At 45.2% G+C, this 14,223-nt stretch overlaps 1 protein-coding gene across 1 annotated transcript in view; it reads left to right on the top strand.

Moving 5' to 3' along the window:
• The window catches only part of LOC111970933 (zinc finger protein GLI4-like), a 75,071-nt gene extending 61,777 nt beyond the window's left edge, over window positions 1–13,294 (top strand). The window contains exons 9-13 of the mRNA XM_023997701.2: window positions 2,856–3,005; window positions 4,754–4,918; window positions 7,898–8,161; window positions 9,283–9,652; window positions 9,780–13,294. Coding sequence (XP_023853469.1) covers window positions 2,856–3,005; window positions 4,754–4,918; window positions 7,898–8,161; window positions 9,283–9,652; window positions 9,780–12,154 — 3,324 coding nt within the window. The 3' untranslated portion in view covers window positions 12,155–13,294. The remainder of the gene's footprint in view (window positions 1–2,855; window positions 3,006–4,753; window positions 4,919–7,897; window positions 8,162–9,282; window positions 9,653–9,779) is intronic.
• The last annotated feature ends 929 nt before the right edge of the window (window positions 13,295–14,223 follow it).

Here is a 14,223-nt window from a genome sequence, read left to right as displayed (position 1 = left end):
CTTTGGCTTAATTATCATGGGCCAGACATTAAACCAACATGTAGAGAGAGTAGCCTAAGGAATATGCTGGCATTCAGCTACCACAATGATGGTCCTTGGCACTGAAGTGTGTGTGTGTGTATGTGTGCGTGTGCGTGTGTGTGTGTGAATGCATACATGCTTGTTAGCTCTATAAGCGTGCATGGTTGAAACCCGAGCCTCCTATTGGTTACCTGGTTATTAGGTCTATTTCGGCAGATGTGCTCATCAAGGGATCCCAGGAAACGGTGGTGTTTGAGATGTAATCCCTCCACGCTCACTGGGCCCCTGCACTTAAAAACTACAGCCCTAATGAGGGAAGAGCACAATTCCTGTCCAGACCCATTTGTCCTAGGCTATGCACGCCAACCGGGGTGATGCCACATCAATCTTGGATAAGAGAGTTGGAAATCCGTCACGGGGCAATTCCATTAAATTAAAGTGTTGAGAGGCTGCCCCTTTAGACACATACAAACAGAGTGGAGCAAAGGAGCATTTGCCTGTTTGACGATTGATTTAATTTCCCTAACCGTAGAATCCCTCTTGTGGAAAAAGTAGACCAGTGGAAATCATCTATCAAAGACTAACAGAGCCACACTGCAAATTGTGCGTACCCGACAACACAATCACATCTTTTCTCTTCCCTGTCTGACAAACGGAAAGTTAACGGCAAACTTTGATTGATGGCGTTACTCCTAATTTCTTTGATAGGCAAATGGCTGCTCCTGCCTCTGTCACGACCTGAAATTSACTTGTTCTAACAGACCTCTATCACAGAGAAAACCTCGGTCTCCAGTTGATAGTGTGTTCTCTAAGTAGTACAAATACACTCAACGACAGACAGAACAGAACACAAGTAGAGACCTAATAAAAAAAGACAACCTCAGAGGGACTTCTGTGGGGAGAGAAACGTTCAATCAAAACAAAACCAAATTGTATTGGTCACATACACGTTTAGCAGATGTTATTGCGGGTGTAGRGAAATGCTTGTGTTTCTAGCTCCAACAGTGCAGTAGTATCTAACAAGTAATATCTAACAAGTATTATCTAATAACATATGGAACTAAGAATATATCATATTTGGACGAGCAATGTCGGAGCGGCATAGACTAAAATACAGTAGAATAGAATAGAATACAGTATATACCTTTGAAGTCGGAGTTTACATACACTTCGGTTGGAGTCCTTAAAACTCGTTTTTCAACCACTCTACAAGTTAAGAAACTATAGTTTTGGCAAGTCGGTTACACATCTACTTTGTGCATGACACAAATCATTTCCCCACATTGTTTTACAGACAGATTATTCACTTATATTCACTGTATCAACATTCCAGTGGTCACGTTTACATACACTAAGTGACTGTGCCTTTAAACAGCTTGGAAAATTCCAGAAAATTATGTCATGGCTTTAGTAGCTTCTGTAGCCTAATTGACATCATTTGAGTCAACTGGAGTGTACCTTGTGAGTATATTCAAGGCCTACCTTCAAACCTCAGTACATCATGGGAAAATCAAAAGAATCAGCCAAGACCTCAAGAAAATTCGCTAGAGCTCCACAAGGTGGGTCATCCTTGGGAGCAATTTCCAAACGGTGAAGGTACCACGTTCATCTGTACAACATAGTACGCAAGTATAAACCCCCATGGACCACACAGCCATCATACCGCTCAGGAAGGAGACGCGTTCTGTCTCCTAGAGATGAACGTACTTTGTGAGAAAGCAAATCAATCCCAGACAAAGGGCAAAAAGTATCGGGTACAAAAGTATCTATATCCACAGTAAAACGAGTCCTTATTCAACATAACCTGAAAGCCCTCAGCAAGGAAGAAGCCACTGCCCAAAACCGCCATAACAAAGCCAGACTACAGTTTGCCACTGCACATGGGGACAAAGTCTACTTTTTGGAAATGTCCCTCTGTGTGATGAAAAAAATAGACTGTTTGCCATATACCATCGTTATGTTGTGAGGAACAAGGGACGCTGCAAGCCGAAGAACACCCATCCACCTGAAGTACGCGGAGGTCAGCTCATGTTGTGTGGTGCTTTGCTCAGGAGGGACTGGTGCACTTCACAAATAGATGGCATCGTGAGGAAGGATATGTGTGGATATATTGAAGCAACATCTCAAGACAATCAGTCAGGAAGTTAAAGGCTTGTCGCAATGGGTCTTCAAATGACAATGACCCCAAGCATACTTCCAAAGTTTGGTAAAATGCCTTAAGGACAACAAGTCAAGGTTTTGGAGTGGCATCACAAGCCTTGACCTCAATCCTAGAAAATTTGTGGCAGAACTGAAAAAGCGTGTCGAGCAAGGAGCCTACAAACCTGACTCAGTTACCCAGCTCTTCAGGAGAATGGGCCAAAATTCACCCAACTTATTGTGGAGCTTGTGGAACGTTGACCCAAGTAAAAAATTTAAAGGCAATGCTACCAAATACTAATTGAGTGTATGTAAACTTCTGCCCCACTGGAATGTGATGAAAAAAATAAAAGGTGGTGATACTAACTGACCTAAGACAGGGAATTTTTACTAGGATTAATGTTCAGGAATTGTAGGAAAAACTGTATCTAAACCTTATTAACAACAGGAGAGCTTACAGGCCCTGCAAGAAAGAAAACCTTGACCCTTGCCCTTAGGCACTTATGTAGATGTAAAATAATTACTACAATCGAATGACTGTTGCTTTTACACTCCAACCTTTACACACTCCTATCCAATCCCTTAGATCGACACCAGTGTTTCGGGCTAGGATTGTTACTGGACGGTTCCGCAAGTCTATCAGGCGTAGGATCCAGAAAGGTCTAAACTGTCTCATCCGGCGTGTCTCCCTACAGCACATCAATAACGACCACATCCACGGGGAGAAGAAGGAGTTTGTGTGCCGCTGGGATGAGTGTTCCAGGGAGCAGAAGCCCTTTAAGGCCCAGTACATGCTGGTGGTTCACATGAGGAGACACACGGGGGAGAAGCCACACAAGTGTACCGTGAGTAACTGATCGTCGCCAGGCTCGGCCTTTCGCTGAGCATTTGCGATTGGGCTTTTGGGCTTTTCTCAATATTTCACGTGATCATTCTAGAAAAGAAAGAAAAATGTGCTCCCAGTTTGATTACATTACATATTCGCATAGAGGATATCCCTAAGCTGGTTAGTAGGGTGTATGTTAGTAGTTCCAGCTGTTATTACCATTATATCATGTAAGGGCAATGGGTCCTTCTTACAGTAAGACCTAGATATATCCTCTACGGTACTGTARTGTAAGTCCCTCATGTACAACATCTAAGATGTTCTCTCTTCAGGCCAAATCCTTAACTTTTCACATAAATCATGCACTGATGTCAAGGGGAGATTTGTTTCTGAAGTTAGGATTGGTGACTATGTACAGTGCATTCAGAAAGTATTCAGACTCCTTCACATTTTGTTACGATACAGCCTTGTTCTAAAATGTATTCAATAGTTTTTTCATCAATCTACACACAATACCCCATAATGACAAAACAAAAACAGATTTTTTGACATTTTTGCAAATGTATACAGAAATATCACATTTACATAAGTATTCAGACCCTTTACTCAATACTTTGTTGGAGCACCTTTGGCAGCGATTACAGCCAAACTCCAAGCGGGCTCTCATGTGCCTTTTACTGAGGAGTGGCTTCCGTCTGGCCACTCTACCATAAAGGCCTAGTGCAGTGCTGAAGAGATGGTTGACCTGGAAGTTTCTCCCATCTCCACAGAGGAACTCWGGAGCTCTGTCAGAGTGACCATCAGGTTCTTGGTCACCTCCCTGACCAAAGGCTTTCTTCKCTGATTGCTCAGTTTGGCCYGGCGGRCAGCTTTAGGAAGACTCTTGGTGGTTCCAAACTMCTTCCATTTAAGAATGATGGAGGCCACTGTGTGTCACATGAGATGACGCTGGAGAGACGAAGCAGGTACGGGGAGTAAAACATTTAATAAATAAGGACATGGAACGAGACAGGAAAAGCGTCAGCGTCAGCAAACAGGTAACACAAACAAAAAACAACTAATGCAGCAGCGGGGAACAGAGCTGGGAACAGACAAATATAGGGGAGGTAACAACAGGTGATGGGTGAGTCCAGGTCAGTCCAACATCACTGCAGGTGACGAGGGAAGGCAGGTGTACGCAATGGATGATAGGAGTGCGCAATGCAGGGCAGCCTGGCGCCCTCAAGCGCTGGGGGGGGGGGCAAGCCAAGCCATGTCAACTGTGGGACCTTATATAGACAGGTGTGTGTCTTTCCAAATCATGTCCAATCAATTGAATTTCCCACAGGTGGACTCCAATGAAGTTGTAGAAACAACTCAAGGATGATCAATGGAAATGGGATGTTAAATTTCGAGTCTCATAGCAAAGGGTCTGAATACGTATGTAAATAAGGAATATCTGTTTTTTTATTTTTGATAAATCTGCTAAAAAATCCCAAAACCTGTTTTTGCTTTGTCATTATGGGGTGTTGTGTGTAGATTGCTGAGGAATTGTTTTCATTTAATCCATTTTAGAATGAGGCTGTAACGTAACAAAATGTGGAAAAAGACAAGGGGTCTGAATACTTTCTGAATGTGCTGTACATGCCTCCACACCAGAGTGTCATTCATTACACAATAATTGCAAAGGTCATCTTTATAGAAATTAAACAGAAATGGAAAACAAGGATAGATGTGTACAAATACACTGTTTGACTGCTATGGTGTTTTCCTTTCTCTCTCTTGCAGTTTGAGGGCTGCTGTAAGGCCTATTCTCGCCTGGAGAATCTGAAGACCCACCTGCGATCTCACACCGGGGAAAAACCATATGTGTGTGACCACGAGGGATGCAACAAAGCCTTCTCCAACGCCTCGGACAGAGCCAAGCACCAGAACCGCACACACTCCAACGAGGTGCGCACACGCACACACACACACTTCATTGAGGTCCTACTGGGGCTGCCTCCCAAACACCACCCTATTCCCTTCATAATGCACTACTTTCAGGGCCCTGGTCAGAATCGGTGCGCACTATGCAGGCAATAGGGTGCCATTTTGGATGCAGACACGCTCCCACACTGCACGGCACTGCAGCTCCATTCTGCCCTGCCAYGACTTCAGACAGACTCACTTATGGAGTCCATTAGATATTCTCTTAGACAGACATCCATAGGATCAATACTCTTCTACCTTTTGTGACTTACTGTAAGGTCCTGGGCCAAAAGATTGTGGCATCAAGAGAAGCAACGGACGTACATGTCTTCAATCTGCCTTTTACATATTCAGGCTGAAATGAGATGTGTGGACTTTTTCTCATCACGCACGGATTGTTCTTGGATGTCTATACTTGCCGCATTAAACCACGCCGTGCGTGTGTGGTGTGTGTGTGTGTGTGTGTGTGTGTGTGTGTGTGTGTGTGTCGTGTGTGTGTGTGGTGTGTGTGTTGTGTGTGTGTGTGTGTGTGTGTGTGTGTGTGTGTGTGTGTGTGTGTGTGTGTGTGTGTGTGTGTGTGTATGGCGTGTGTGTGAGTAAATAATGAGTACGAACTAATGAGCTGTGGCAGCCCCACAAGCATTAGTGTGAATCAAGCGTAGGCATCCTTATGGAGATCCAGACCACCTGCAGATCACCAATACAAAATGAACCCTGGAACCGTTCAAGCCTCCTACTGGCCTATCCATCAGGAGATAGAGGAGAGAAGTGTAGGGGGAGAGCACATCCCATGGATCACACACACACACACACACACACACACACACACACACACCACACACACACACACACACACACACACACACACACACACACACACACACCCCTCGGGATGAAAAACAAGACCTGGATCCATCCCACCAATATAACTAACTTTATTACTGGGAACCATATAAATCTTAGTGTTACTCCGTGGCTGTAAGCAGAACCCACTGGTCTTACATACATAATTTATACACTCTAATTGCGTGTTTACAACAACAGCTAGTCACAGCTAATCTGAGTAAGTAGGAGGGGATGGATATTCTAATTCCCAGMCATGTATTTGAATGTTATTAAACAGAATATGAACTGCATGATATTCATCTCCCTCTGGATCCTGTGTGGCTCACTTGGTAAGAGTGTGGTGGTAACAARGCCAGGGTTGTCGGTTTGCTTCCCGCTGGGGCCACATTTAAATGTATACACTCAGTGAACTGTAAATCGTTTCGGAAGTTTACATACACCTTAGCCAAATACATTTAAACGCAGTTTTTCACAATTCCTGACATTCAATCCTAGTAAAAATTCCCTGTCTTAGGTCAGTTAGGATCAGCACTTTATTTTCAGAATGTGAAATGTCAGATTAATAGTAGAGAGAATGATTTATTTCAGCTTTAAAAAAATTCATCTCATTTCCATTGGGTCAGAAGTTTATATACACTCAATTAGTATTTGGTAACATTGCCTTTAAATTGTGTCAAATGTTTCAGGGAGCCTTCCACAAGCTTCACACAATAAGTTGGGTGAATTTTGGCCCATTCCTCCTGACAGAGCTGGTGCATCTGAGTTTGTAGGCCTCCTTACTCATACACGCTTTTTCAGTTCTGCTCACAAATTGTCTATAGGTTTGAGGTGAGGGCTTTGTGATGGCCACTCCAATACCTTGACTTTGTTGTCCTTATGCCATTTTGCCACAACTTTGGAAGTATGCTTGGGTTTATTGTCCTTTTGGAAGACCCATTTGCGACCAAGCTTTAACTTCCTGACTGATGTCTTGAGATGTTGCTTCAATATATCCACATCATTTTCCTGCCTCATGATGCCATCTATTTTGTGAAGTGCACCAGTCCCTCCTGCAGCAAAGCACCCCCACAACATGATGCTGCCACCCCCGTCCTTCACGGTTGGGATGGTGTTCTTCGGCTTGTTAGCCACCCCCTTTTTCCTCCAAACATAACGATGGTCATTATGGCCAAACAGTTCTATATTTGTTTCATCAGTCCAGAGGACATTTCTTCAAAAGTATGATCTTTGTCCCCATGTGCAGTTGCAAACCGTAGTCTGGCTTTTTTATGGCGGTTTTGAAGCAGTGGTTTCTTCTTTGTTGAGCGTCCTTTCAGGTTATGTCGATATAAGACTCGTTTTACTGTGGATATAGATACTTTTGTACCTGTTTTCTCCAGGATCTTCACAGGGTCCTTTGCTGTTGTTCTGGGATTGATTTGCACTTTTCTCACCAAAGTACGTTCATCTCCAGGAGACAGAACGTGTCCCCTTCTGAGCAGTATGAATGCTGCGTGGTCCCATGGTGTTTATACTTGCATACTATTGTTTGTACAGATGAATGTGGTACCTTCAGGCGTTTGGAAATTGCTCCCAAGGACGAACCAGACTTGAGGAGGTCTACAATTTATTTTCTGGGGTCTTGGCTGATTTCTTTTGATTTTCCCATGATGTCAAGCAAAGAGGCATTGAGTTTGAAGGTAGGCCTTGAAATACATCCACAGGTACACTTCGAATTGACTCAAATGATGTCAATTAGCCTATCAGAAGCTTCTAAAGCCATAACATAATTTTCTGGAATTTTGCAAGCTGTTTAAAGGCACAGTCAACTTAGTGTATGTAAACTTCTGACCCACTGGAATTGTGATACGTGAAATAATCTGTCTGTAAACAATTGTTGGAAAATTTACTTGTGTCATGCACAAAGTAGATGTCCTAACCGACCAAAACTATAGTTTGTTAACAAAAAATTTGTGGAGTGGTTGAAAAAAGAGTTTTAATGACTCCAACCTAAGTGTAAGTAAACTTCCTACTTCAACTGTAGATGTACATGACATGTCTCTATTGTAATGTATTTTATCTCTCTGAGTATAACCTTCATAAATAAAGGTGAAATAAATACACTTGTATCCACAGAAACCCTACGTGTGTAAAGTCCCCGGGTGTACGAAGCGCTACACGGACCCCAGCTCTCTCAGGAAGCACGTGAAGACAGTCCACGGACCAGAGGCCCACATCACCAAGAAACAGCGCAGCGACCTGCCGCCCAGCAGACCCATGCCACCCAAAGAGAATGGAGAGAACGAGACAGGCCGGGGCATGGAGGAGAAGATGGACAGCACCTCGAGAGGCACGGAGGACTACCTGCAGGTCACGTCTATCAAGACGGAGAACTCTGTGGTAAGGGATCATCTGGCGTTGCAGCCTATCATCCAATGAGAGATCATTTTGGGGTTGCAGCCTGTCATCCAATGAGAGATCATTTGGTGTTGCAGCCTATCATCCAATGAGAGATCATTTGGAGTAGAAGTGGAAATATAAATCAGCAAACGCAGACAGTTTTACCATACGGTTATGTTTACCATACGGGGGCGGCAGGTAGCCTAGTGGTTAGAGCGTTGGGCCAGTATCCGAAAGGTTGCTAGATCGAATCCCCAAGCTGCCAAGGTAAAAAGCTGTRGTTCTGCCCCCGAACAAGGCAGTTAACCCACTGTTCCTAGGACGTCATTGTAAATAACAATTTGTTCTTAACTGACTTGTTAAATAAAAAATGTGTGCCTCCCAATCTATGGTTAAGCCACTTTATAGATTTGTGCAGTCAGATAATACCCTTCTACTTTCTCAGTCTGAGCCCCTACTAACAATGGCATGCAAATCTTACCTAACAAACTTTTATCCTTCCTATTTAACACTCTCTGCACGTTTCCTTTCCATTTCTCTTCTCTTTGAACTTTTCCTTAAGGACAGACATTACTAAGGTGAGCACAGCTTCAGTTTGAGCTTCAGTTTAATACAGAATATCTTTCATAATATCTCCCGTCATTTCATCATCATGTACTACTGCTGTATGACAAGCCACAGCCACTATTATACACAGTCCAAAAATGTGTATAATAGTTATTACAGAATTTTAAGTCCACAGACTGTACACCCTAAAGAGGGACTGGGGAGCCCAACAACCCAGAGAGCCATAGATTCATAGCCCCGTGTGCCGGCTTAGCATGTACTCAAGCATCCTTTCATCTCTCCCATTTCTAATTCACAGACGGTCTTAAGGGAGCTATAATCTGTAGCCACCCCAACCAACACTCGTTATTTACAATTAAAGTTGTGGAGAAAAGAACTTGCATGATTCACTGTACATCTCCTTTATGTTGTTATGTTATCACTGTTCTACTTTCTCTTCGTTAGATGGTGATCCCTTTCCTCTTTAGATAGTTTATAAACATGTTGTCTCTCTCTGCTTCTCTCTCTTCCACTCTCTCGCTCTCTCTCCTTCCCTCCCCTCTCTCTCTCTCTAGATGTATCAGTCCAGCCCTGGTGGTCAGTCGTCATGTAGCAGCGAGCCGTCGCCACTTGGCAGTTCCACCAACCATGACAGTGGAYTAGAGATGGCCCTCCARAGCYGCGGGGGKAGCATGGGGGACCTGACTGGGCTGGACGACCCCTCAGGGCCCCTCATGGACTCCTCCTTCTCTGGCCTCTGGTCTGGGACAGCAGGGGTCGGGGTGGGCCTCCACCTACGTCAACACCTAGGCCCCAGCCACATCCACAGACTAGAACACCTGAAGAAGGAGAAACTGAAGACGGTGAGGGACTCCTGCCAGTGGGCCAATCATCATCCATCTCCTCCAGTCCAGAACACCAAGCTACCGCCCATACCAGCAAACGGTGAGTGAGCATAAAAAGAAAGAAGTAACCAGTGTTTTCATAATTATCCTTTTTGAGTATTCAGTACATTCAGAAAACTACTCAGACTATATTTCTCCTGTGTGAAATCCATTTTTCTTGTCTTCAGGGTCCCTTCTGGAGAGAGGAAACATGGGTGGTGGGCCTGGATCGTTCCTCAGCCTCAGTGAGCTGTGTTCCAGTAAGGTGACTGTCCTGAACCAGCTGGACCATCTGATGGAGCGCAGGGACAGCACCACCAGCACCGTCTCCTCTGCCTACATCAGCCGGCGCTCCTCTGGCATCTCCCCCTGCCACCACAGCCGCCGCTCCAGCGACGCCTCCACGTTCAGTGGCCACCGCCACAACAACATCAGCTCCACCGGCTCCTACGACCCCATCTCTACAGACCTGTCCCGGAGGTCCAGCGACGCCAGCCAGTGTGGAGGTGGTGGAGGAGGGGGAGGGCTGCCCAGTCACCTCAGCCTCACCCCCGCCCAGCACTACCACCTCAAGGCTAAATATGCGGCGGCTACAGGTGGAGCCCCACCCACACCTCTACCCAACATGGAGAGGATGAGTCTCAAGACCTGCATGGCCCTCTACAGGGATGCTTCCCAGGGAGACTCGTCGTCTGGTTACTCCTCCTTCAACCCCATTGCCCCCAGTGGTGTTCCCAGGCGCTGCAGCGGCGATATGGGAGGCTATAACGGCCGCAGCATGATGCCCCACGAAGCTCCGTCCAACATTCCCCGTCGGGCTAGCGACCCCGTCCCCCGACCGCCGTCCCTGGACCCGCTGTCCCATCAGCCTCAGGTGCAGCGCTACAACAGCATGGGTAACATGCAGAACCTCCACCCACACGCCTCCCAGCCCAACCAGGCCCTGTCTGCAGCCGAACGGCGCCACCAGCCGCGCTCCGACGGCAGTCTGCAGCGATACCCTTACTGCCCCCGGCCGCCCAGCATCTCTGAGAACGTGGCCATYGAGACCATGGCCGGCGACATGAGCGGTAGTCGCAACAACAGTGAGGAGGAGATGATGGTACTTCCTGATGACGTCGTTCACTACATCGCCTCTCAGGGCGGAGCTGGAGAGTCAGACTGTGCCAACGGGTACAACCGACAAGCACAATGTGGTTTCCATGGAAACACAATAAACCCTAACCCCCAGCAGCAACAGCAGTTTTACCACCAGCAAAGGATGGCTGTGGTGGACACCAATATGAATATGAACCCCTCGTCTGCACCACAAACCATGCGCCTCTCCTGTGCCCTAAGCCCAGGCCATCCGCCGCAGTCTTTCCCCTCCTCACCCAGTAAGACGAGCACCATGCCGGTGCAGTGGAACGAGGTCAGCTCAGGTACTGTGGAAGCTCTTCACAACCCAACCCAACAGCTGCCGTTCGGTCGAAGCAACCCAAACCTTGACATGGTCCAACAGAAACAGAACTTTGTCTCGTTCCAGAAGCAGAATCTTAACTCCAACCAACACATTGCACAGATTAACCACAACCTGGCTCACGCAGCCCAGCAGGGGAGATACATAGAGCAGCATAAGGATGACTCGAGGCTGAGCTGTGTCCAGCAACAGAGCCTACAGCAACAGCAGCCCGCTAATGCTAACCTCAATGAACCAGTGAGTCTCGGGTATGGGTTTAACCAGGGTCTTGGTCCTAGCGATGCTAACACTAACCAGCGGTCCTCCTGTAGTAGTATGGCAGTTGGTGGCACTCTGGGTATGTTGAGCCAAAACGGTAAACAACAACAGACAGTGCACACTGTAGACACGCAGAACAGCCGGCTGGGGGCGCAGCCAGGGGGGAGTCAATCGTCTCAAGTCACATTTAAGGATAGCGGTGTGAATTCTTCACGGATGATCTCACAGAACTATAATATAGCGTCCCAGGTTCAGCATCCCATCCAAAATGGAGGTCAAATACTCCTCCAGCCAAGACCGCCCACAGAACCTAAGTCTCTAAGCAGACAGCATTCAGGGTCAATGACAATGCAGCGACAAAACTCAATTGGCAATCACTGCAGCAATGGCAACAACACAGACAGCAATGTTATGTTCTACACAGGACAGATACACGTGTTTGAGCCAAACGGAAACGTCAATATGCAGATGATGACATCATCAGTAGTGGACGTTCTTCAATGTCCCTCAGACAGCACTGAGACCGCCATGACCTCACCGGGAGTAAGCAACCAGGTCTCTAGTACGGTGGACTCGTCCAATGGGACAGGGGCAGAGGAGCCCCAGATTGACTTTGACACCATGCTGGATGACGGGGACCACTCCAGCCTGATGTCAGGCACCATCAGCCCCAGRATCCTCCAGAGTCTGTCCCAGACCTCCTCCAGACTCACCACCCCCCYGAACTCTGTCACCCTGCCCTCCCTGCCCCTCCCTGCAGGGGGCAGCAACATGGCCATCGGCGATATGAGCTCCCTGCTCACCGCGCTTGCAGAAGAGAACAAGTTCCTCAGCATGATGTCATAAGGATGATCCCAAATACACTGAAGGCAGACACAGGTAAAACACACATTACCTACCTTGGTGTATTTGGCCCAGGACGTGTGTTAAAAGAAATGACCTATTGCAACACAAGCTCTAAGAACGATAGTTTATCTACCACCAAGAGTTTAAACTGACTGTGTGAATGACAAGAGGGGAACCTACTAGTTAACATTGTTGCAGAGGTCCTCCTGACCATGTGATTGAACACTAAGCACCTCATTGGAGAACTTTGARGYCCACRAGAGACTAAGGAARSTATGAGATTCTGAAGACTTCATGCTAAAACACCACTATGTTTGTGCTACTTATTGTATTATCCTGTACAGTATCATTATGGAGCTAATATGGCGATTTCATATCTATTGAGAAGCCATATTTTGCCTTAGATGAGTAAGTAAGTATAATGTAATCCACAGCACAATTCTGTTAATGTTGTACATGAGATAGTGTACAGTTCTGCAGTAAAACAAGTTTACCAAGTGCCTGGCTATGCCGCAGAATATGCAAGACAAGCATATGACACAGTTCACGTTGAAATGCAACCAGGTCCTGCTGTATGATATGGATTTGGGATTTTTCGATCTTAAAGACACACGTATATATAAATAGTGTAAATGACTTGATCTAAAATGATTTGATTCTTTCTTTCAGATCTTATTTGAAACTCATTTTAAAAAATTCTGTCAGTGAAATTGCTAAAAAAAATAAAAAAAAATATGGGAGAAAAATGATTAAATAATTCAATAGAGTCAGAAGAAATCTTTTTCTAATCTATTTAGTCATGTCAGGTCTATTTCCATACAGTGTCTTCGATATGAGCCATTGTCTTATTTGTCTGTTTGGTTGAGTTGGACTATTGAGATGAACAGTGACGTCTCAGTGTCGGGGACAAGTTGTGACTGGAATTAAGCAACAATTTCAAAAGAATAGGCAAATACTTGATATGATACATATTCTGGGGGTGATAACATTGCCATTAACGCTTGGTGATGAATTAGGAAAAATCGAAAAGGGAAAAAGGATCCTCCTTTTCAGTGTCAAATGACTTTTTCTCCAGTGCAGCCCTTGATGATGACGAGGATACTAAGATATCATAGAGTATTTGGAATCAAAGTTTTTTTGTATACTTCCATGCAACTCTGTTGTGTTGGATATGTATATATATTTTGTACATTTTTTCTGAAATACAATATTGTTTTTTTGTTTTTTTACAGAATTCCTGTCTGTTGAGTTATTTCAAACCATGGGTGTTTTTTCTCATGGAATATGACATGTTTGAAATTAGGTTGCGTTGTTTTAGGTCTCTAATATACAGTACCAGGCCGATTGAATTCAAATTGGCCTTCATATTACACTTTACTAGAAAAGAAAAGTACAGAAACCCCCCCCCCACAATATAAATGGTACGTTGTTGTATTTCCCACTCCTTGGTTCAAAACTGAACATGGAGACAGTCGACACAATAGACAGTAGCCACTACATCAGAGAGTTGAACTGTTCTTTGTTAACCTCTCCTTTAATCTCCTTTAATCTTAGAAGTATATGAGTGTATATGAGAGAAAAACCTTCTTCTTTGAAGCCACACAAGTTTTCTCTCTCCTTGCTGCCAACAAAGCAGTTGTCCTCCACACCGTATCCTATCATATCAGACATTTATAAGACACCGGCTATCTTTCAAGGTGATTATGGAGGCTTTGAAATAGGTTCTTCTGACCCTGTCTTGKCCCTGCTTGTAATGTTGACATGGACACAATACTCGTTTCACTCCAGAAACAGATGAGAAAGGACACACTTGTAAAAGCGCAGAGTGCATACAGAGCAGTTTAAAAAGTTAGCRTGCGTGTAGTCCAACATTAGCATTGTCAGATTGGCCCAAAGGAAATGCCTGTTGAAACCACATAAAACACACACCAGTTGAGTGAGAGAGAAAGAGCGAGAGTGAGGTCCAGGGAGGGACAAAGCGTCAAGCAGAGTGTTAGCGCTGAGGAACAAATTATTTTATTCTGACAGCTAATTCAGCCGAGAATACGTTTGATCTGAGGTTTTTGAGA

This window comes from Salvelinus sp. IW2-2015, linkage group LG12, assembly GCF_002910315.2.
Source record: "Salvelinus sp. IW2-2015 linkage group LG12, ASM291031v2, whole genome shotgun sequence".
Lineage (NCBI taxonomy): Eukaryota > Metazoa > Chordata > Actinopteri > Salmoniformes > Salmonidae > Salvelinus > Salvelinus sp. IW2-2015.
The sequence above is the reverse complement of the archived record's forward strand: the minus strand, read 5'-3'. Positions and strand labels throughout refer to the sequence as shown.